The sequence below is a fragment of the Triturus cristatus genome, chromosome 12 (assembly GCF_964204655.1).
Source record: "Triturus cristatus chromosome 12, aTriCri1.1, whole genome shotgun sequence".
NCBI lineage: Eukaryota > Metazoa > Chordata > Amphibia > Caudata > Salamandridae > Triturus > Triturus cristatus.
The window spans coordinates 825614106-825638776 of record NC_140595.1 but is presented as its reverse complement, the minus strand read 5'-3'; the positions used below and the strand labels follow the sequence as shown (position 1 = coordinate 825638776).

The 24671-nt window shown below is 50.0% G+C and overlaps 1 protein-coding gene across 1 annotated transcript in view; it reads left to right on the top strand.

Annotated features, from left to right (window-relative positions):
• NYAP1 (neuronal tyrosine phosphorylated phosphoinositide-3-kinase adaptor 1) overlaps positions 1-24671 on the top strand; it is a 470759-nt gene that overhangs the window by 404643 nt on the left and 41445 nt on the right. The window contains exon 6 of the mRNA XM_085637809.1: positions 12476-12682. Coding sequence (XP_085493935.1) covers positions 12476-12682 — 207 coding nt within the window. The remainder of the gene's footprint in view (positions 1-12475; positions 12683-24671) is intronic.

Sequence of the window (24671 nt, the reverse complement as noted above, 5' to 3'; positions counted from 1 at the left end):
AAGATGAAACTGAGAAACATCAGAACCTTCTCCTGGCGAACATGTTGATTCCCCCCTCCCCCCCACCAATCAGTTGTGTGTTTTTTTTTAGTGGGTGGGATGAATGTTGATTGCTCTTCTTCTCTTGTATTTTATGATGAAAATTTAATATTTGACTTTATTATATTTGAGCCAAATCTATGGTGAATTTGTTCCATCAACAGTAATGTTAAAGTCCACAGAATGTCCTGTATTTGTAGGGAAAATTAATGAAAATGGTTTTAAAAAATGGCTGGGCGTTGAGCGAAGGGCTCTGTTTAGGGTTCAGTGAAGTGCTGCTTCTCGGATCACACTCTGCTTAGGGGTGTTGAGTGGAGTGGCGTGCTGTGCCATGGAGTGAGTGGCGTAGGTTGGAGTGGAGTGGCATGGCGTGGTGTGCTGTGCCATGGAGTGAGTGGCGTAGGTTGGAGTGGAGTGGCATGGCGTGGCGTGCTGTGCCATGGAGTGAGTGGCGTAGGTTGGAGGGGAGTGGCATGGCGTGGCGTGCTGTGCCATGGAGTGAGTGGCGTAGGTTGGACTGGAGTGGCATGGCGTGGCGTGCTGTGCCATGGAGTGAGTGGCGTAGGTTGGAGGGGAGTGGCATGGCGTGGCGTGCTGTGCCATGGAGTGAGTGGCGTAGGTTGGAGGGGAGTGGCATGGCGTGGCGTGCTGTGCCATGGAGTGAGTGGCGTAGGTTGGAGTGGAGTGGCATGGCGTGGCGTGCTGTGCCATGGAGTGAGTGGCGTAGGTTGGAGTGGAGTGGCATGGCGTGGCGTGCTCTGCCATGGAGTGAGTGGCGTAGGTTGGAGTGGAGTGGCATGGCGTGGCGTGCTGTGCCATGGAGTGAGTGGCGTAGGTTGGAGTGGCATGGCATGGCGTGGCGTGCTGTGCCATGGAGTGAGTGGCGTAGATTAGAGTGGAGTCGAGTGTCGTGTCGTAGAGTGTCTTAGACTGGAGGGCGTGGAGTGGAATGTGGGAAAGTGGAGTGGAGTGTCGTAGAGCGGGTGGCATGGGGTAGAGTGGGGTGGCATGCCATAGAGTGGAGTGGAGTGGCGTAGTGTAGAGTATGCATGGTGTAGAAGGGCAGTGCCATTACAGACAACACATTTTCAATTTAAATGACCATTAAATTTGCAAATTTGCACCAAAATACGGTTTTACTGCGCAGAAACGATAATGTGTGAAAATGTCATCACCTGGTGTGTTGATGTTTCGATCTTATTCAAATATTTGTTTCCACCACACTACAGAATTACAAACAAAATGTTTAATTTGTACTAATTCTGATATATTCTGTAACATCAGTACAGTTCTTTTTTTTGTTGTGTGCTAGAAAAAAATACTTTCCATACCATCTCCTCTTACATGGGCCCTCAACAGGATTGTCACATAAATTCTCTTCCTTTGAAGTCAGAGAAAGAAAACTAAACACCAAACTCCCTAGGAGGAAAGCTTAACATCTGACCTCTGTTTTTGAATGCACATCAAATGTGACAAGATAAGAACTAGATTTAAAGGCATGTTTCCAGAAAGCAGGTTTGTGGAAGAATACAGTTAACAAGATTTGGGCAACAGGAGGGGCAAACTCAAGCTGGACAGCCTAAGACAAATGAAGCCAGCAAATAGAAAACCAGAAAATGTGAGTTACAAGCCACAAAGCCAATGGTCATCAATGGGTGGAATGCATTCCTAGTAAAGCTTTCTGAATGTTCCCAAGATGTATTTAGCAAACCTGTCTGGTAGACTTCGACCTAAAGAACTGCTGTGTCCGTCCAGTTGGGATGTCGATGTAGGGGACCCTCAACCCACTCAGCTATCTCACTGGCTTTCATTGCCCGGGCTCAGGGGATTCTTGCCAGCCAAGACATGCCCACCTCGCCAGGGCATAAGTCAGGATACACGCGGGTAGACGACGTCCACCCACTATTTTCACAGGGTGGACACCGTACACCCTGCCAAGAAGTTGGGCCCCGCTGAAAAATATGCTGAATTTGTCCCAGTGTAATTTGCAAACACAGGGAATTCAGCAGAGCCTGCATGTTGTTGTCTGCTTTCGATCTGCAACACCGTGCAGGCAGGAGGGGGCTTTCTTGTTTCTGACTCCTGCTGAGCCCATAACAAAGGCCGAATTTGGGGGGTCATTGGGCCTCCTTTTGTTGGAGTCTCCTGGCTGGGAGTGGTCAGGGGCCTCACACCTGATGCAAATGAAGCAGAGGGGAAACAAAGGCTCGCACCTTGTTAGCTCTTCACACAACCTTAAGAGAGGCAGCTTTTCACTTTGTTCAGTCCCTGTTTACGTGATGTGCATGCGCTGTAAGAAACGTCAGATGTGTTGGTCCTTCCCAGTATTTGCACAAACTAAATAGCATTTATATACTGCTTACTACCCCTGAGGAGGCGTTGAAATAATTTAAATATCACTATTTTTTCTTGTAAAGCACTATGGGTGGAGGAAGCTTTACGCAGACAAAAGGTAACATTGTTTTATGTGCAGCGTACAAAAGTGTGAAACTTCTGCCTAAATCCGGAGGGTTTCCCTGTACACTCGAAATGTGCTTTAATGCACTCATGATCGACATGTTAAACATGTATGTGAGGGCTTAAGATCTGATGTCACTTCTTATGATGCCACTTGCACATGTCACGCTCTGTGATGTCACACCCTGTAATGTCACGTGCCGTGATGTCACGTGCTATGATGTCACTTGCATACTGATTATCTGGGTTAGTCCCCCCCCCACTTCTTTTTTTAGGACTCGTGCCCTGCACCTTGCAAAGGAGATGCATGAATCTGGTATGCGTTACACCGGCGCTGCATAAAACTGGCGCTGATTCAAACTGGTGCTGCAGAAGAGAGTGGGCCCACCCCAGCCTCTGGAGTGCACTGTCCACTTTCACTGGGTCATGTCGCCCTCCCGCGGATTGCGCAGGTACTACAGTGGCGGCCCAGACGCAGCTGCAGTTGCGCAGGTACTACAGTGGCGGCCCAGACACAGCTGCAGTGTCCCGTCCAGGTGTGATCGCTCATAGGAGTGTAACTTCACTTTGCATCATGGTACATGTAGTCTGGCATATAATGAAAAACATAGAAGCACACGGGTCACACGTGACGTGTATTACAAGCAGCCTATTACCAGCTCGAAAGCTCTGTGCAAATGGATAGGCTGGCTAACTGCGGTCCCCCCTTAGTTGAATTTAGGTGTAAATTGCGATGCACATGTTGTGCGTACCCCGAAAGTGCCGTGCTCCACGAATCCGCTGCTTAACGGCAAATGTTATTTCAGATTACAAGCTATTTTTTACTTTTTATTGTAAGCAATTGATTTAGCGCAGATATACACCAAGGAACCTAAAAAGGGCATTTTATTGTAGAAAGTCCATTTCTAATAAGGGGCGCACCGTGCTGTACAACGATTGTGGGTTCGGCTGAGATCCGAGCATGGGAAGCAGGGCACTGTGTTCGGACAGTAGCAACCAGACTGCACGGTTTTTGTTTGCAATGTGAAGTTTATGGGAATAAAGCGCTCGCCTAGAATCACACAATGCTTTTGCTGGCATGCTGAAGCAGAGATTTTAACCGACTGCCACGAATTGTGAGGTCAACAGCGTTGCTCCTAGACCACTTTTCCTGCTAAGCCCATCTCTTCTCAAACATCAGACATGAATTCCAGGGACCCTTCTGCATACATGCCAGCTGGCCTCACGTGAAAAGCGTGACTTTCAGCCGACGTCAATTGTTGTATCGTCAGGGTTATCTGATACTGAGCGCTGGCCACCCGGGTCCCCGCACGTGGTAAGGAACACTCAGGACACTTGGTGTGGTTGCTTCGTCACTGCTGCCGTGGCGGTTCTGCCGACGTGCATCAGTGACGTCATATTTATTAACGTTTCACTCCACGTGACCTGACGCGCACGCCGGTGCGTGTCGCGTCAGTCTTATTATCGCGACACTACATTCCTCCCCAACACACAAACAAAAACCCAATTACAGCTCCAAACCTATTACTACATCTTTAAACCCTAGCTTATCAACACCTCAGTGGTCATCATCTCTGTGCTGACCATTTGCAATTCCAGAACATTTCAAACAAAACAAAACAGTCTTACTTGACGTAGTCTCGTAGACGACGGGAGGGCTCTGGATTTGGCCTCAAGTCATATCGTGGTCCCCCACAGTCTGTCACAATGCCCCGGCCCCTACTCACAGAGTCACCATCTGCACCATCGTCTCTCTCCTCTGGCATGCCAGCGTCTGCTGGCAACAGGGTCTCTGGCTGATGGCCGTGCTGCGGTGCGGCACCTCCCTGATGCACAGAGTCTGCTCCTCCGCTCGCCTGGTCCGCAGGTTCCGCAAGTTCTAGGAGCCTCTCCTCTCATGGGGTGTGCCCCAGGGGGCTGCGCTGGGGCCTGTCATCGGCCCTCGAGGGCACTGGGATTCTCTTGAAGAATGAAACGTTCCTTGTTATCTTCTCACCGCCTTTCCGGGCTGTCACGCACGTGCCCGCGACCTTCTCCACTGTCCATGGTTGTGGCTCAAAGTTTAGACGAAACTTGCCTCCTGGCCTCCGATTTCGTATTAACACCCTGTCACCGGGGGCCAGGTGTGGGGTGACAGCGCGCCGTCGGGCATCAACCTGAGCAAACGCTCCACGTCGGCGCTCGTCAATGGCACTGTCATTGGGAGTTTCTGGCCTCCACTCTGGGTGGTGTGGTATGGTGTCTGTGACAACCCGCCCCATCAGCAGATGTGCCGGCGCCACTCCTGTGGTAGAATGGGGCGTCTGGCGATAGCTGCATAGGAATGTGAAGATGGCTAGCTCCACAGACTGGTGTTTCTCGTGGGCGATCCGTATCACCTTGTTGAGTGTCCTCATGAAGCGTTCAGCCTCTCCGTTCGCTTGCGGCCACCGAGGTGTGATGCGCCGGTGATGCACTCCCAGAGCCTGTAGGTATGCCGCGAAGTCCTGACTCTGAAATGGTGACCCATTGTCAGTTCTGATTTCCTTGACTATGCCGTGTGTTGCCATGATCTTCTCGAGCTTCGGGATTACTTCCTGGGCACTCAACACAGTTAGTATTTCCACTTCGGGATATTTGGAGTGGTCATCTATGGCAACCAGAGTGTGCCGTCCGTCCGGAAGGCTACCAAAGTCAACGCTTATCTTGGACCAAGGACTCCGGGGTCGAGGTTCCATCACGACAGGGGCTGGCCGTGGGGCCTCCCCTGTGACCTGGCAGGCAGGGCATTCTCGAACGGTGGCTTCTACTAACTCGTCCATGAGAGGGAACCACACTTTGGTTCGGAGGCGGGACTTGGTCTTGACCATGCCTTGGTGGCCAATGTGGGCTAAATCCACCACTCTCTGGGTTAGGGACGCCGGGATGACCAGTCGGTGGCCCCTCAACAAACATCCTGTGCCATCTTCCGTCAGCTCCGTTCTTACATTATACAGGCTCTCCATTACCTGTCTAGCCCTGGGCGTCAAGCTCTTCCACTCCTCTCTGGCCCGGTTCCATTCGTTGTTTTGGACCGCCACTTTTGCTCTTTGTAGGCACTCATCTTCACTGGTGGCCTGGGACACGCTGGCCATGGACAGTGGCCGGGGGCACGATCGCGCGGTGATGCAGCGGACGTACTCTTCTGTTTCAGCCGCCTCCTCCATCTCTTGGGGATTCGCTTTGCGAGGGTGGCGAGATACGTAGTCTGCCGGGTTCCGGGCGCCCGGTTGGTATTCGATCTTACAGTTATAATTTTGCAGTTGCAACATCCATTTTTCGATTCTCGGGGGCGGCTTGGTAGAGGTGCCCACAAACAAAGATACCAGTGGTTTGTGGTCCGTGGTCACAACAAATGGTTTGCCGTAGACGTACAGGTGGAAGTGATGACACCCCCAATGAATGGCGATCGCCTCTTTTTCTATTTGTGAGTATCTCTGCTCAGTCTCTGTAAGCGACCGGCTGGCAAATGCCACTGGGGCCCATTCCTCTGCGCTTGTCTTTCGTTGTAGTAGGACTGCTCCTAGACCGACTGGACCGGCGTCAACGGCAATTTGTGTCAGCTTGGCCGGATCGAAGAATGCTAACGTCGTGGCTTCTGAGAGCGCCTGTTTGATGTTCTCAAACGCTCGGTCGCGGTCACTGTCCCATGTCCAGGGGGTGGACTCCTTGGTGAGCTCTCTTAGGGGCGCCGTGAGGTTCGCCAGGTCCTTGATGAACCTGCCACAGTAGTTCACCATTCCTAAGAAACTCCGCACCTCCGTGATGTTTGTGGGGGCAGCCGCTTCCTTTATGTCCTTGACCTTGTCTGGATCTGGGTTGACGCCATCTGCCGAGAAGGTGTAGCCAAAGAATTGGATCTTCCTGCACAGGAATTCGCACTTCTCCCGGTGCAGTGTAAGGCCTGTGTCTCGTATACGTCGCAACACCTGCACCAGCCTCTCATTGTGCTCCGCTACGGTTGTGGCATGCACCATGATGTCATCGCTCACGTTGATCGCTCCAGGGATCCCTGCGATGAGTTCTTGTATTACATTCTGGAACACCTCCGCAGCGCTCGACACGCCGAAACTCAGCCGCGTGTACCGCCGTAGACCTACGTGCGTGGAGAACGTGGTGATGTTCCGGGACGCTTCGTCCAGCACCAGTTGGTGGTACCCAGAGCGTAGGTCCAGTTTTGAGAACCATTTGGCGCCTGCCATTTCCCCAACGATGTCATCGATGGTCGGAGTGATGTGTCGCTCCCTTTTGATGGCAGCGTTGGGGAGCCTCATGTCCACACATATTCTGACCGCGCCTGGTTGCTTGGGTTTCTTCGCTACCACGATTGGCGACACCCACGGGGTCGGTCCTGACACCTTCTCGATGATTCCCGCTGCTTCCAGCTTCGCCAGTTCGGCTTCGACCAGTGGCCTGAGGTGGAATGCTATGCGGCGATGTCGAAGAGCTATCGGTTGCACGGTGGGGTCAATGTGTAGGTGGACCTCTTTCCCTCGGAACTTGCCTATTCCGTTGAAGATTTCTTCGAACTCCTCCAAGGTGTGGTGTATTGACTCTTGGTGTACCCCGAAGGCGAACGTTACCACTCCCAGATCTTCTGCCGCTCTGCAGCCTAGGAGCATGCCTTGTCCGTCTTCGGTCACATAGATATTTGACGTGATGGATCGCGTCCCATGAGATATCACAGTCCTGAACTTCCCCCGTACTTTCAACGGTTCCTCCTGTCCATATGCGAATACCGTGATTGCCGATGGAAGCAACGTCGGCTGGGGGTGCATGGATCTGTGCATCGCCGCGGCCATGATATTGATGCTGGCCCCGGTGTCTACAACTGTTGTGACCTCTTGCGACCCCACTCGGATGCTGCATTGCGGCAGCCTCCTAGTCCTGCGTATCGCCGTGCATATCATGTGTACTCTGTGTATCACCTTTTCCTCCTCTTCATCGTCGTCCATGTCGCTGGCGACCGGGCCTCCTTCCTCAACCGTGTTTACGGTTTGGCGGGGCTTTCGGAACTTCTTTGACCGGCACACTTTCTCAAAGTGGTTGAACCGTCCACAGGCCATGCACTTCCTCCCTCGTGCTGGGCACTCTGCCGAGGCGTGGGGCGAACCACCGCAATACCCGCAGGACTTGGGCTGGTCTTGGGCGGCCGGGCCTGGTCCTCGTCGGGGCCATCTCTGTTTAGGCTTGACCGCCACCGCGTTGACCGGCTCAGTCTTCACTGGCGCTTGCAGGGCCGCCTCCATGTGCGCAGCGCGCGCCTTCGATAGTTCTTTCGTCCGGCCCATTGTCAGTATGTCTGCTAGGGGCTTGCCGGATTCCTCCAGGATCCTTTCCCTCAGTTTGACGGACGCGCACCCCTGTATTATCTGGCCTCTTATCTCCTCCGTCTCATCCCGAAACCCGCAGGTGGCCGCTAAGTTCTTGAGACGAGCGTGGAATTTGTCGAGCGATTCCTCAGGCAATTGGCGTGCTTGGCGGAAGATGAAGCGTTCGTAGTCGCGGTTCGCCATTGGTTCAAAGTGCTCGTTGAGCGCCGCTATTAGTGTCGTGTGCGTCTTGGGGGTGTTTTCCACAAGCGTCTTCACTATGTTGTGAATCTCTTTTCCTCCCAGGTGGATTATCATTGCGCGTTTTTGATCCCTGTGGACCTTCGTGGCCTCGAAGAAGATGCGCACTCTGTCCTCCCAGTCTCTCCATCGTGCTGCTACTGCGGATGGGGACCCCTCCACCGAGAATGGTTCGATCGGCGGGATGTTCGCCATTTCTTTTGCACGTGTACTGCCTGTCTCAGGCGAGGCCTCCTGCGCGTGTGCTGCTTGCGTTGGGCGAGACCCACGTGTACTGCTGGTGCCTGGCGAGACCTCCTCCTATTCGTGGCCTTGAGGGCGCCCAGATGGCAGGGTCTGCTCCCAGGCCAGGTGCGGCCTTCTCCAGACGCTCTCCCGGTCGGGCAGGGGTGAGAGGATGACGTATGGCTCTCCCCCGTGACCTTCTGGGCCATTACTGCGGGCTGGGCGTGGCGATTTTCCTTCCCCCCAGGCCGCCCTCCAGACAGGCCATCCACACAACCTCCCCGTGTAAAGGTAGGAGGGAGCAGGGGCTCACCGGCAGTCCAGGCAGGGGGCAGGAGGCTGACGGGCGCTCCGCGCGTCTCAGGCAGGCAGGCAGGCAGGGGGCGGGGCGCACGTGTAGAGCAGCGCGCTGAGGCCGGGAAAACAGCTGACGTCCCCACGCGGTGCTGCCGCCAATCAGGAGCGCTCCGATGCGCAAGCACTCACCGCCGCAGCACCGGGGCACAGGGACCGCCTCACGTCTCCGCGGGGCATGAGCACCGCGAGCAGGGAATGCTCACCGGCCGCCACACCACCGGAGCGCAGGCAGCGGAACACGAGGGCACGCCCACCCTCGTCGCCACTTTGTTGTATCGTCAGGGTTATCTGATACTGAGCGCTGGCCACCCGGGTCCCCGCACGTGGTAAGGAACACTCAGGACACTTGGTGTGGTTGCTTCGTCACTGCTGCCGTGGCGGTTCTGCCGACGTGCATCAGTGACGTCATATTTATTAACGTTTCACGTGCGTGTCGCGTCAGTCTTATTATCGCGACACTACAGTCAATGGGCGTGCAGGCGGCAGTGTGGCTGGCCAAGGCTCGGTTTATATATCCAGACATCTTGGCCCTATCCTTCTTCCTATGTTACGCCCTTATAATAAAATCAGAAAAAAAACAGGTTGCTATCCACGTCTGGGCAGACCTGGCTCCAGGGCCTCACGTCACGACCCAGCTTTGGGGCTCTGTGGTGTCGTACGAGCATCCGACCCAGTGAGTGACAAGGGCATCCGAGTCACACACAACTGCAGCTTCACAACCCCTTAACGCGTCTTCCACTGCCCCCCCCCCTCACACTTTGTAAAAGGACCCCAAAGATACAGAAAACGCAGATTTGCGTCTCCTTATTTTGATAAAACCCCTTCTCTCTCCAAGGCCTTCAACATGGCAGCCACTTGAAGGAATCTTCCCAGAATGCTCAGCAGCTCGCAAGGCGAGAAGAAACTCTGCCGCTGAGCATCTTGAAATTATCAGGAGAGCCCAGAGCAAGTCCAGAGATGAAGGGTACCCTAAGAGCACGGCTTGCTTTTGACACATCTCTGTGGCCGCCCTTTCCAAGCTCGCCGAGCCGTGCCGCTTGTGTGCACACTAGACGTGTGACCTTGGGATACAGACTAGAGTTCTGGAAGGGTAGCCAGAGGAGAGGACACTTAGAAGGCTCACGCTGTAAGAAGGAAATATTGTAGTTTTTGCACACACGAACAGTTGTTTGGTGGAGGTTATATGCAGTGCTTTAAATGGGGGGAAAAAAGTGCAGGTACTCACCAAATTGAGCTATGACCAAAGGGGCGGGGCGAGGAGGCGGGTTTAGGGGCGGGGCTATTGGCCAACATTTACGAGAATTGGTTTGGTATGTAGCTGGTGGTGCATAGTGTGGTAGCGCACTGTCATTCAGAGACAACACGTTTTCCATTCTCACTACCACTAAATTTGCACAAATGTAGTTCTGTTGACAAAAACTATGCAGCGCACCAAGGATAATGTGTGGAATTGGGTTCCAGCTGGTGAGATATCCAGTGTACCATGAGTCTGAGTGCATGGAAGGAAAGTACCACTTACCCCTGTTTGATCTGTGAAATACAGCAATAATCTGGTTTCAATGGACCCTGGGCCTCTGTGTCACTGCACCTGCTGCACCTATTGAAGCTAGACCCCTGGCTCTAGAGAATATTTAGCTTTTGTGCATCCCCCGGTAAAGTAGTCTATTAAATTCTTCCATGACAGTTCAGGATAACAAGAGCTGCTTCATTTGTCCTTTCTATTTCCAATTTGAAATATTTGTACAGTCTATTCACAGGTATTAATGTTTGTAAACTTTCAAAAAAGCTCTCATCCGGCAGTTAGGGAAAGAAAAGTAAACATCAAACTCCATGTTAAAAGAATAAGCAGCAATTTGTCCGATGGTATCGCCTCACATTCAAGCTCCGTGGCAAGAGAAAACACAACATTTAAAAGCATCTATTTGCTCTTTCATCTTAACTCCAGCGCGGTTACTTTACCAGCTAGAAACAAATGTAAAATAAAAAATCTGCCTGACAGTAACAGATTATGCTCACTGGGCATCAGCACTGGCATCGCTTTAAGTGGCATGTCTAATTTACCTATTTGTATCCCCCTTTACAGCAGGCAGAGTCGATTGGGATCAGAAGACTGCAGGGCCGGAGTACTCTCAGACAGAGAGAGTGAGCACTGCAGAGTCTCCACCAGGATAGAGGCTTCCTCCAATCTCACCAGAGTTCCAGGGAGGCCGCTCAGGCCATGTCCCCCCACCTATTATGAGCTCAATGTCCCATCTCGGCAGGGGGCAAATGAATCAGGTGAAAGACACTGTCAGACCCCAGTGGCAGGCAGGCTAAGCGGTGTAAATGGCCCATCTGATGTCCTGGGTTTTCATCAGAGCTGTATGGATGGGAGGCCCGACTGCAGGAATCTGATTCCTGCTTCCTGGGTCCCGGATGGCGCCGGTTGTAGGAATCCAGTCCTGTGCCCCCTGCCTGGCACTGGAGGGAACCCTTATATTAGGCGCTGCACCTGGCTAGCTCCTTGTCAATGATCCTTGGCTGTTTAGGCAAAGAAGGAAGGGCATTGCAAACTGCATCTTTAAAGTGCTTCCATTCTTTCCTGCCACACAGCTACTGGTGGTGACTTCATAGTTTTGCTGATGCGAGATGATGGCCACTGCCAGTGTGAAATGCTAATCATGTGAGCATGCACGGCAGAGTAGAAATGCTTTGCATGCTCTCATGATGAGCATTTCTTTGGGAACTTTAAGAAATCCCGACATGCTGCAGTGAGTACCGGTACTCTCCGTGGGTACGGAGAAGTTCCGGTACTCAAAGGTGAGTACCGGCCCATTTAAAGCACTGGTTATATGTATACATGGATTCTTATACAGTCGTTTTTAATTCGTCGTGATCCCTCTTGTTGGGGTTTGTGGGAATACTTGAACCACGGGGGCGGGGCTCGCACCTCGCTCACCCCATGTTGACTAAGCCTGGGCAAAGCACTACGCTATGCTCGCGTAGTTTGCGAAGTTTGCGCTACTTCGCACTACGCGAATTGCACGTAGCACAGTGCAAACACGCGTAGCGTAGTGTTGCGTAGTTCAGCGGTCATTTTTTGCTTGCTCGCGGTCCTCAACATCAAGTTGGCGACCGCGAGCAAGCAAAATGACATCCCGGCGAGACTTTTTCCTCGTTTGCGATCAGCAACATCAAGTTGGCGATGGCGAGCGTGGAAAATAAACCTCCCAGCGAGATTCTCAACGCGAGGAGGTCATGATTCTCATTGCGAGTGGTCGCGTATGCTCGTGACCACTCTCGATGAGAAACTACCAGTCCGCGTTGAGAAAGCTGCTGCTCGAGTAAAAATCTATTCGAGCAGCAGAAAACTACAGCTCGCACTGTGCAAGATGCCGTTTTCAATGATTGCACAGTGCCGGTTGCTTGTCCACACTGTGCAATCATTGAAAACGACATCTTGCACAGTGCGAACAGGGTACTACGCAGTTCGCGAAGTGCTACGCGTAGCTCGCGTAGTGCGAAGTGCACTTTGCGTAGCTTCGCGTAGTGCTACTTCGCGAACTACGCCCAGGGTTAATGTTGACTCACGTTGAGGTTTGTGGAAGTTTATTGGATTTGAAACCGCTGTTACAGCGCTCGCTCATTGGTCGCCTCATGTTCCCCCGTGTTGGGGTTTTTGGGATTATTTGTGGATTTTGAACCTCTGTACAGTGCCTGCTCATTGCTCGCCTCATGTTCACTTGTGTTGGGGTTTGTGGGAATATTTGTGGAGTTTGAACCTCTGTGACGAAGCTCACACATTGCTCACCTCTTTTCTTTTCCAGAGGCTGCAGAAGGAGCACGAGTCTGGAACGGAGTGACTGACCCTTCCACCAAGGCAGAGAGGGACGAGAAAGGAACCCACAGCGCTTCGCAGTCAGGAATCCCAATCCGAGCCCAGCACAGTCTGGACAGCGTGGGGGCCAAGCTGGCGGGCAGGAGTGGGGTGCCCGTTCCGTGCCAGACATTCCCAGCTTGCCACCGAAGCGGAGGTATGTGAGGCCAACATTCACATCCTAGAACCTGGCTTCCAAGGAAGGGGCACAAGGGACCTAAAACCTTTAGAACAAAAAGTTATGGCAATGCAGGTTTGAAAAATCAGAGGTGAGCATGGAAATCACTTTTGAGAGCAAAGGCACAGACTGGTGAAAAGAGGGTCAAATGCGTCTGGCCACAAAACAAGCTTTTGTTTAGGTGTGGTGGGAAAAGGGGTAGAAACAACACAGATGGAAGATTGCTCAAGGCAACATTTAGATAAGCAACACCTCCCATCCTCCTTCCAGGACCAGGAAGTGGGGACAGGAAATCAAGTGGCAGACTCGGGCACAGTCAACGAACTTCCTGCCCTGCCGCCATCCCTCGTGTACGTGGCTGTGGTGGGAGTGGACGGTGGGAGAAAGCATTAGATCATCACCGTGGGCACGAGCCTTAGTCAGGAGATGGGCAGGGGTTGTAATCCCATCCCCCCTCCTCCTCTTCCTATATGCAGTGCACTTTACAACCACGATTAGATGTACGTTGTTGCAGGGTAGCTTGAAAATAAAGAAGAAAGGCAGAGTCCTCTCACCGATGTAAAATAGCTCCCTACTGTCGTGACAGGGAGAATGGCAATGCCCAGAAAAGTAAACAGCCGGACTCAATCTGCTGCTCACAGCCAGCTTCTGTCATACAAAGTAAGACAATACTTTAATACAGAACCTTAGGTGATGAATCACTGCATAGTTCTACATTAGTTGTGGAAATACATCCTGTGGCATGTGACCCACTGACCTGAAACCTTAACGTAATTCACTGCACACACTTTATTGCAGTTCGAACAATGCTTAACAAACTAACCATTCTCTATGCTTGAATACATGTGTATTTGCGTATGTGTTTTATCATTCTGCTCCCAAGAACTCTTATCAGATCCTCTGTAACCTGTGGCTCATTCAGTCCCCTGCTCCTATACTTCAATAACATTCTTACTTAACTAGAACAACACAATACATGCCTTTGTGCTACGGCCATAAATTCCTTCAACAAGACAAACATTGGTTTTCCTTTAACTACAATCTTACAGGTCATGCATTCTGTTTTCAAGTGAACTCTTCACATCTCTTTCATCAGCACAAGTTTTTGGCCTGCACTGCTTTTTCACCATGTATAGGTGTGTGACGCTCTTTACTGTTGTCTGGTGTTGCGCCATCTCTTCACATTTCATATTTTCCATAACCTTCCCCCCTTAGTTGATATTTCATCTAGGGGTGGGCGAAGAATTCAGCTCCGCCGGCGGTGTTTGTGGAGTTCTGCCCACTCCGCGCGGAGTTCCGCAAAGCTACATGAAGTGAGGCGGAGCTGAGTTTTTACTCTTGCGCGGCTAGCCAACGTTAAGTTAGCGAGTGAGAACTATCACGTACTAGACTTCCTCCTGGTGATATTTCTCAAAGCGGGCGGTCACGGCAGGTCGCGACCGCTCGCGTTGAGAAATCTGCTGCTCGCCTTGATGAAGCAGCCTCTCGAGTAGAATATCTACTTGAGCGGCAGAAAGAAGCAGCGCCCTCTGGCGCAACATGTAGTGTCGTTCACACTAATTTTTATAGCACCGGACAATCTCGAGGCACTAAACAACAGTGCGAGCAGCAGGCTTACCAGAATCCACAGCTCCCAGAACTCCACGGAGCGCAGCGGAGTTTATCGGCACTTCACAGAGTTCAATAGAGCAGGACTCCACCCAGCCCTAATTTCAACTACTGGATCTAAACCTTGGTCTACACTTGGCACTAGATGATATGTATAGCCCTGAGAATTTAGTACTCATGTTGGTGTGCTAACTGGAAACATTCCTCCCACCTTTGTACTGGTCCTTCTACAATATGCTAAGATTTATCGTATAACTCAATTAAATTATTAGCAGAGGCAGAAAAATTACCAACAAGGCTCCCAACAGTCCTGACATCCAGGATGGCAGTAATAACAACCACCCACTAAACCAATTATCTGGGGCACCTCCATATTCTACCACTTTGTTTTGCAGATTGTGTAAAGTTTTTTATAGCCTCTGACAAAGGTTGGCTGTCTGCATCATTTGCTGGGACATGAGTACAACATGCAGTCCCAATCTTGGCACATACCCCTCCTTCCATGATCATCATAAGGTCAAGTAGATAGCGGTGCTGCATCATCATCATTTTCATAACATGCAGCTCTTCCTATACGGCAATTAATTCATCCTTTGTAGTGTCGATGCACTTAAGAAGTTACCATTGAGTTATCTGCAGCCATCCAGCAGTTGCTTTAGCCTGAACAAACCTCACAATGCTTTCAAAGAACAACTGTGTATAATTACTCAACCGATACTCTTGGGGAACATCATTCCAAGTGTTAGTGCCATAATACTCTGCAGTTCTTTTCCTTCAGTGATGAGGCAATAAAGTCATTGGACGGCTCATGGGGTACTCATATAGAGCTGATATGGTAATTCCAGAAATTACCAAAACAGGGATGTGCAAGGTCACCACTGAGCGGAGGCCTCCGGGTTCGGTGGTAACTGGGCATAAAGTCATTCTTCACACTGCCAATAATAGTCCATGAGGCTGGAGGTGCCCCCGGCATGTTCACTGTGGCTCTATAATTAACATTGCATCCTACAATAATGGTGCAATTTCCTCTGTTACATCAAGAAACAGAAGTTATTCTCATGACTGTCTGGGGACTTATGTACTATCAAAGTTTTCATTCCATATACACGCACACTTTTTCACTGCATCCTGACTAACATCAGTACCATTCCACAAAGACATGACCCTGCAGGAAAATTCGATATCAGAATGCCATTGATCATGGGCAAAACTGATCCAGTTACCTAAATCCTGGCCTACAAACACAATCTCAGGGTTAAGGATTTACTAAATAACTGTTACACTCAGTGAGCAGGCGTGTTACTCCTAAAAACCCTAAATCTAAGACCATCTGGATCCATTCTACAGTAGTTGGATGACCTGTCTTCTTCATTCATGCTATCTCATCCTTAATGTCACGTCTATCTGTAAGAATATATAAAACTTCTGCTGAGGAGTCATGTTTTGTGGCATGCACTAAAAAAGCGTTACTTTGACATGCTATTTGGGCCTTAACCCTACCCTAGTAGTGATGCAAAACACATAGGGGCATATTTACAAGGAAATGGCAAAGCGTGGCATTAAGTAAACATTGCTAACGCCGGTACGTGGCTTGGCAGCCAAGCATGGCGGACATGCCTCGGTAGAGCTCCATCTGCCTGAGCCCATATTCACCAGTTTCCGGTGTTAATCCTGACCCCAGTTAGTACCTCGGACCGTGCAGCGATCCGTGATGATGGCGCCACCCACCACGGGTCCGGGCTCCGCTGGTGCATCGATGCTGGCCGTGCTTTGGCGCAAGTGAGGCAGCGGCCTGTAAGGAGATGGCACAGAGCGGGGGGCCAGCTGCGGGCATCTGCACGCGCCGAGACAACGAGGGGCTGCAGCATTGCGGTCAAGCTGCCGTGCAGTGGATGCGCCCCTGTGGCATAGGCGGGATTGTGACTCCAGGCTGAGGAGCCGTCCTGGGATCCGATCAGCCTGCGTTTGCCCCTATCGGAGGGCCTAAGTGCGGTAAGACTCCGGGGCCCGGCGGTGGCTTGCTGGCGGTCGCTACCGGTGGCTCCCTGGTCTCGGCTAGGCTGGGGTGTCCAGTGGGCGGACGTCCTCCTCCCCCTTTCCGCTCCTCCCCTGCAGGTGCAAAGTTAAAGCCTCGAGATTAATTGCTGGGCGGCTGTGAGGATCAATTCCCACTGCATAGGCCACGTATCAGGTCGGTGCCTCTGTCAGCACCGAGGCAAGTCGAAAGAGAACTCGGCCCCATAGTGAAACTTCCATTCGGCGTGAATAAAATGAAATATCAACTTATTTGAAATCTTTAAAAGGTTTTAAAAGTCATAGTTTGAGTCTATTAGTGTCCCATTTTTTCTTTGAGTCTGCCCGCAACTATATCAAAATGTTTTGTTGTTCTGCAGTTTAGTTGAGTTTCCGTGGGGTTAAAACAGAGCAACACGGCCTGTCTGCAGCTGGTTATCCTCCTCTGATTCCAAAGGGTCCGGAACAGGGAACGCCTTATGTCCAAAAGGTTTTTACAAATACAGATAATGTGTATTAGATCCTCCTTGCCGGAAAGGCATAGTCTGCAAAGATTTATTGTTTTATCCCTCTTCCAGGGTGCTAAATGTGGCATTATGGGTATGTTTCCTAAGCGGAGGTTAAGGAACTTGTTTTTTGTTTTGTGTGTGAGACCCGTTGTTAGGTACTGTTGTGGTTTGAGAGTTATGCAATCTTTCAAATCTCCCCATCCATGCTCTCTCTTGGCTAAAGTTGCCTTATCCTCTTTTAACGAGATCGCCTTGGTGACTTTTGTTACCACTCTTTTAAAGGTACCGGCGTCAGTTGGAGACTCCCACAGTTCTGTTAGACCCAAGATGACCAATGATTCCATTAAATAGGTCCTTGCTGGGGATTTGTCTCGTTTTATCAGTTCAGTCCAGAGATGTGCGTTTAGTGTTCCTTGTTCAGCTTTTCTGATTTTCCACCAGCTTTTTATGTATGCGCCTCTTCTCTCCACTGTTTGTTTTTGTAAGCCGAACTCGAGGCGAATTTGGTCTGGTGACGAATAGGTGGTAAGGTGGAATATTGCCCTATATGCACGGCTAATGGTGTTATCCAATGTTGTTGCGTCTTTGCCTTGCATAGATTCGGAGCCATAAGTAAGCATAGGTTGTAAGCGAGCTTTTATTACCTGCAGAAGAGGACCCAGGGACCAGTCTGGAAGAGCTTTCTGAAGTGGCTTTATCGACATGAAAAAAGTCGTGCCCTTCCGACGAATGGCTTCTAATTGCTGTTTAAAGGAGCCATTGTAGTCTAATATAATGCCTAAGTATTTGTAGGTGAATACCTGCTCTAGCCTCTGACTATCCAAACGCCATAGACATTTCCTTTTTTCATGGTAATTTATTGTCATTATTTTGGTTTTGTTTAGGTTGATTGTTAATGAATTAACTTTGGAGAATTCGTTTGTTTTGTCTAAAAGATGTTGGAGGCCGATAGGGAACCGGCTGATGAGGACCTGATCATCGGCGTAAAGGAGGTTGGACAATAGTGTGTCACCCAGCCGTGGTGCATGAGATGTAATTGTTATAAGCTCTCTTGGAAGGTCTGCTAGAAAAAGGTTAAATAGCATTGGGGCCAAGACGCAGCCTTGTTTCAGTCCCTTGTTGGTCTGAATTTTTCTGGAAAGAAACCTTCCAGATCCCAGTTTGATCCTGACCCAAGTGTTGGTATGGAGCATTACCAGCTGCTGTAAAAGTGGTCCTGGAATTCCCCATTTATCCAGTTTCTGCCAAAGCTTGTGCCGGTCCACGTTGTCGAATGCGGCGGAATAATCGATGAAGCTTAGAAATAGGGAGGTTTTGGTGGTTTTCGCCGCTTCTATCAAAAGGGTTAGCGCCATGATGTTGGTTGTAGTTCCATGGCCGCTTCGAAACCCAGTTTGGGTTACTGTAATGATGTTTCTTTCAGTTGCCCAAGCTGTTAAATCCTCCAAAATAAGGCCCGCATAGTATTTTGCCTCAGTATCAATTAGAGCTATGAGGCGATAGCTTCTAGGTTCATTCCTGGCCCCCTTTTTGTAGATCGGACTTATGATTGATCCTTTCCAGGATGGTGGAATTGTAGTTGTTGTTCTAATTTCACAGAAGACTGGTGCTAGAATTTTGCTCCAAATACTGCGTCGTTTTTGTACAGTATTGGCGGTATCCCGTTTGGACCGGGGGCTCCCTCTGTTTTACCTTTAGATATTTGGGTTATTAATCTGCCCGCTATTTCTGGGTAATGGATTTCCTCCCTATGCACTATTAAATAAGGAGATGTTAGTTGTTCTCTGAACTCCTTTTGGGCTTGGAGGTGAGATGACTTATTCGTGTAAGGTGAATTCTCTTCTTTATTAGATGTGCAGACCTTTTCTAAGCTCAGATGGATAGGTGGCGTGCAGTGCGACCTGACAACCCCCCGACATCCAAGCTGAATATCCTGGCGCACACATTGGGATGGTCAGACACATGGCGCGCGTTCCACCCTACGACGCCGAGGTTTTCGTATACATCGGCCATGCACCACACACTTTCGCAGTTGGACTACATATTTCTTCCAGGAGGCTCCAGTCGGAGTGACAGTTGTGCTATATAAACACACCCTTCATTTCATTTCATTTCTTCCACACAGTTATGTGCACAGACTAGCGCATACCTCCATCCTACCCATAGGTCTCTTCGACCATTCACCCATTCAAATAAAGCTATGCCTGCAGGTTCGACGGGCCCCATGCAGGTGGCGTATGTCCCCTTGGCTCCTCTGGGACGCTCAATATCAGGAGACTTTACGACACGCCATTGCGGAATATCTTACGTTTAATGTAAACTCTTCTCCATCGCGTATAATACTGTGGGAGGCCCTTAAGCCAACGATTAGGGGGGCAGACATCAGCTTCCGTTCAGGCAAGAAACGCAGACGCCTGAGTCAGGTACTTGAACTGGAAGAACGTTAAAGTCAGTTGGAGTCGCAAATGTTAGAAGGGTCGGACCCAAGCTCTTGGCGTAATCTCCTACTTATCCAACAACAAATTAATCAGCTCCTTACTGACGAGGCCAGAGAAGTGTGGCTGGCGACCCAACTCAGGATCTACCAATGGGGTGATAAGTCCAGCAAGATGCTTCATCGGCTGTGTCAGGCTAGGTCAACCCCTGTGCAGGTACCTCTCCTGAGGGCCCTGGAAGGTCCGCTCTGCACCTCCTCAGACACGGTGGTCCAAGCTTTTGCATCCTTTTATTCCAATCTCTACCCACAGCAGGAGCTGATATCGGAGGCCCTGATAGATCAATTTCTATCGGATATTCCTCCTCGTAAGCTCTCCGATCAAGTACGGGGCTTGCTGGATAGCCCTATAACGATAGACGAATAAAAGGCGGCATTAGCGTGCATTCATCTGGGCAAGGCCCCGGGTCCAAATGGCTTCCCCAGCGATTTCCTGCATCTACATATGACGACCTTGGGCCCACATCTGCTCGAGGCACTGCATGAGGCTCTGGAGCAGCGCATTCTGCCCGTGGGCTGGCGGCATGCTGAGATTGTGGTGTTCCTCTAACCTGGTCATCCTCCTGAGGACCCAGCCTCGTATCATCCTATCTCATTGCTCACGTGTGAGCCCAAGTCCTGGGGAAGGTCCTGGCAGACCACCTCCGTTCCCGCATCCAAGATCTCATTCACCCTGACCAGTCTGGCTTCATGCCACAGTGCTCCACCAGACATAATATTAGGCGAGTTCACAACGCCATTGCAAGTGCCCATAGACTTGGTCGCCCAGCGGCCGTTTTGCTGGCCGATATAGATAAAGCATTCGACTCCCTGATCTGGACCTACCTCTTCAAGCTCCTCCACGCCATAAACCTGGTCCTCGGTTCATAGCGTATATCCGGCTGTTATATACTGATCTCTCCGCATCTGTTCGTGTGGCTGGTTTTCGATCAGCCCCCTTTTCCATCCATCGGGTCACGAGGCAGGGATGCTCCCTGTCCCCGCTCCTGTTTGATCTACCCATAGAGCCCCTGGCAGTGTGGGTGCGTCAGGACCTGATGATCAGGGGGATAGACTGGACACAGGAATATTCAGACAGAATCGCGATTTACGCTGACGATGCTCTTTTCTTTATGTCAGACCTGTGGTTCTCGGGGCCCGGTGTCCTCTAGATTCTTTGAATTTTTGGCGAAACTACTGGGTTGAGTACCAACCCATTAAAATCCACACTCTTCCCTATAGGCGGGGAGCAGAGGAGTCAGGTATGGGCTTCCAAATTATCTATCGCCACTACAGGCTTTTAAGTACCTGGGGGTCTTTATAGCGCCGTGCCCTACGGTCTCATGTGCACATAATATTGCCCCACTACTCCCAGCTGCCCGCAATGAGACGACAGTATGGTCCCAGCTGCCTTAGACTTCATGCGGACGATCTGCCATCTTTAAGATGGTGTCCTTGCCACATCTACTATATTGGCTTCAGAATTTATCCATATCCTATTCCTCCAACATGGTTTACGCAACTCAATGCGGTCCTGAATAGATTCCTCTGGCAGGAGGTGCGGTCCAGATTGCGCTCCGCATGTGTGCACAATCCACCTACTGTGGCGGTATTGCAGCTGCTGACGTCCATGCATATTATTCCGCCTCTCACCTTTTGGTGATTAACGAATGATGGTATGGGTCCCAGTCGGATCGGGCCTTCGCAGTTGAACGGGAGGCCATGGCTGGCACCCCCTTGCTACACCTCCTGTATAGCAACGTATCCATAGAAACTCTCCCTCCAGCTTGCCGGACCGTTATTCAAATCTGGAGACGCACGGTTCGGTCCATGGGATGGTGGGGCAGATTAACTGGCTACACTCCTCTCTGGCAGGGTACATATCTGTGGCCCGTTTCCGCTCTGAGCAGGTTCTGTAAATGGGACCTTATTGGAATCTCTACGCTTGGAGATATCATGCAGGGCACTACCCTTAAGTCCTTTCAACGGTTGCAATCCAATTAGGATTTACATAAATCTTAGTTTCATCGCTATTTGCAACTTCGACACACGTTAGAACCCCAGATTCGTCATTTGGAGGCCCTACCAGAATTCCACCCACTAGAAGGCCGCTTGCTGATGGAGGACATGGGGGATCACAAAATCAGGCAAATCTATCAGATGCTTAACACCCACACTAAGACCACCATATACAAAACTAGAGCGGCATGGGAGGCCGATCTGCCGACCCTCACGGACGATGACTTGACGGAAGCCCTGGCTAGCCCCCAGTATGCAGCGGTGTCCTCCCGGTACTGACTCATCCAGTTAATACCTCCACTGGATATATTACACTCAACATAGGCTGTGGAAAATGGGTGTTATACAGTTTCCTCTCTCCGTTGCAGCGGTGATGTCGGTACCTTTCTCCATACCGTGTGGAGCTGTACGGGGATTCAGCCGTTCTGGTTTAGCGTGACGTCCTGCCTGGGTCAGGTTCTGGCGTGGACATCCCGCTCAACCCCAGATTGGTGCTCCTACATAGCACGGATGACATTGGGGGGAAGTGTTATAAGCAGCACCTATTATTCTTGGGTCTTATCCTAGCCAAGAGGGGTATCGCACAGCATTGGAAGGCTCCGTCCCGCCTAGCGTTGCTGGATGGAAAAAAGCAATGGACAGATGTATGACTGCGGAAATTTTGGTTTTTCAGGCGAGAGGGTGCCCACAGAAAGACAGGAAGATTTGGGTCCGCTGGGCCACGTACAGAGGTATCGACTTTCCCCCACTATCGCAGTCCGCCTCCCAAGATCCCATTGAACAGTTGGTGTTTAGAAACTCACCTGTTTAGTCCGATGACTCTGACTTTCTGCGATCGGGAATTTATTCATATTGTGCATTAACACTCCCTAGGTGTGTTTGGTGTTGTTTGTTGTATTTCTGGTCTGCTGTTCCGCAGGTCATATGGGTTTTGTATAATGTACCTCAATACTGCATGCCACACACATTACTTGTACTATCTTTGCTGGGCTTCGCCCATTTGATACTTTGGAAAATAAAAAAAAGAATTGTTGTTTAAAAAAAATCCTTGCTAACGCCCCGCTCCGCCATTCTGAAAACGCAGGGATGCACCATATTTACAATGGTACGGAGCATCCCTGCGTTATCTAGCACTTGTGCTAAACTCAGCTGCCTAGCGCCAACACAGGCACCCCCAGCACCATAGTGCAAGGGTGCCTGTGTTTAGGGAATAATTGTTTATGTCATTTTTTAAATGATTATGTGCAGGAAGTGGCTTTCAGTGCACATTAAGTGGCCTAACGCCGCCTTGTTCATAAGGCAAAGGGTTTCTCGCCATAGGAACATCACAAAAAGTGACGTTCCTGTGGCGATAGGGGCTTGTAAATATGCTCCATAGAGCTGTGCTTGGGAGTGCTTCCTTAGTTGAATGTAGCCTATCTGATCCTGTGACTCAAGGAATTAGAGAGTAGACGAAACATGATTCATTGTTACTTTCTGAACCTATGTCTGACATACCACATATTATTGGATAATATGGTATAAATATTATGGGATACATTAACATGAATAGAGAGTTCTTTTCATAGCTGTGTCATGTTGGAATTAGAAGATATATTGCTATAGAAGAGCAACAATAGAAAAGATAACATTAAGAGAAAAAAAAGGAAAAAGAAAACAAAAATACACAACATTCATTCCGTTGCTTCAAATAATTGCTCAAAGGTGGAGGTTTTTTTTTCTACGATGGCAATCTTCTGCCTCCTTTTTGTTCCATTCACATTGTTGATGATGCTTTGTGTGATGCTGGATTTAAACAGATATCTGTAAGGTGAATGCAGGGTTTCCTGCCTTCTACCTTGAGGGCAGTAGGGGTCACTGTAGTCACAAAGTAAAGTCCGTCGAACCGAGGCTGTCTCTATTTCCGAACACAATTGTGACTAAAAACAGTGGGGCAGATTTACAAGCCCCTTGCGCCGCCGGTGCATCACGTTGCGTGACGCATCGGTGCCTGCGGAGCCTGCGGAGTGATATTTACAAGCACAGGTAAAGTCACCCTGCATGACTTAACCTGTGCTTGTAAATATCGCCCTTGTTCACGCAACACTTTGCGTGTTAGGGGCGTGACGTGGGTGTTGCTGTGGGTGTTCCCACGCAACATCCATGTCCACTGATGCATTTCCAGATTTACGAGAAATTGTAAATCTGGTAATGCGTCAGAATGCTATGCCGCCCTAGGGGTGGCGTAGCGAGGTGCAACGAAGAGAAATGTTTTCATTTCTCCTCATTTTTTTCCTCTTTCAATGCACGCTGCATTCTACAGCACGCATTGGAAGAGGAAATCACCTCAATTGATTGTTTTTGTGCAGGAAGGTGCCCCTTCCTGCACAAAAACAATCTCCCCACGACGCAAGCATCTTTGCACCATGGTGCAAGGGTGCCTGCGCCAGTGCATGGCAGCAGTTTGTGTGCCAGCGGAGGGGAGAACACAGGAATGCGACATATTGTTGTAAATATGTCGCATCCCTGTGCTTCAAAACTAACGCAGCGCAGCGAAATGACTTGCTGCACCACGCTGCGTTCGTTTCTTGTAGATCTGCCCCAGTGTCTCCGACGTGCACAACTTGGAGGTTGACTTCAGTGGTGGCACACTTCTCCTTCCCTTTGGTTACCTATTTAGAAGTAAACTTTGTGACTTTGAATAATTCATAAATGTAAACATGCATTTCACCGTTTAGGATTTTCGCCGTGCTTTCTCCCTGTACATTACTTCTAGTGGCAAGTATTTACACATTCATGGGTCTCCCTGACACCTTCTGAAAGGGTGTCAGGTGATGATCACAACAAGGCATATTCCTAAGGGAAAAGAGTGCCAATGTTTGGCAATACAACCATTTCAAGTGCAAAGTGGCACATAGTTTGCTGATCTTACTCTTCAGCAGGCCATTTAGGCGCTCCACAATGCCATTTCTTTGGAGATGATAAACAGAGGGCAGTTTATGTTTAATCCCTAACATTGTTGTAAGACGTGTGAAGATTACATTAACAAAGTGTGTTGCGTTGTCTGATCGTATTGCTTCTGGAACTCCCCAGCACGAAATCACCTCACGAATCAGTAATGTAGCAGAGGACTTAGCATCACAATGAATGCACAATCCTACTTCAATCCATCGAGACAAAGGACAAACTACAACTATGAGGTACTGAGAGTTAATGCACCTGTCTATCATGTCCACAAAGTCATGTTAAACCGTGAATGGTAGAATTTATTACTTTCAATGTAGGATTGTGAGATAGTTGTTGGCAAACAATACAACTGTGAAGGAAGATGGTAACCATATCATGCAAATTGGAACAAACCACTCTT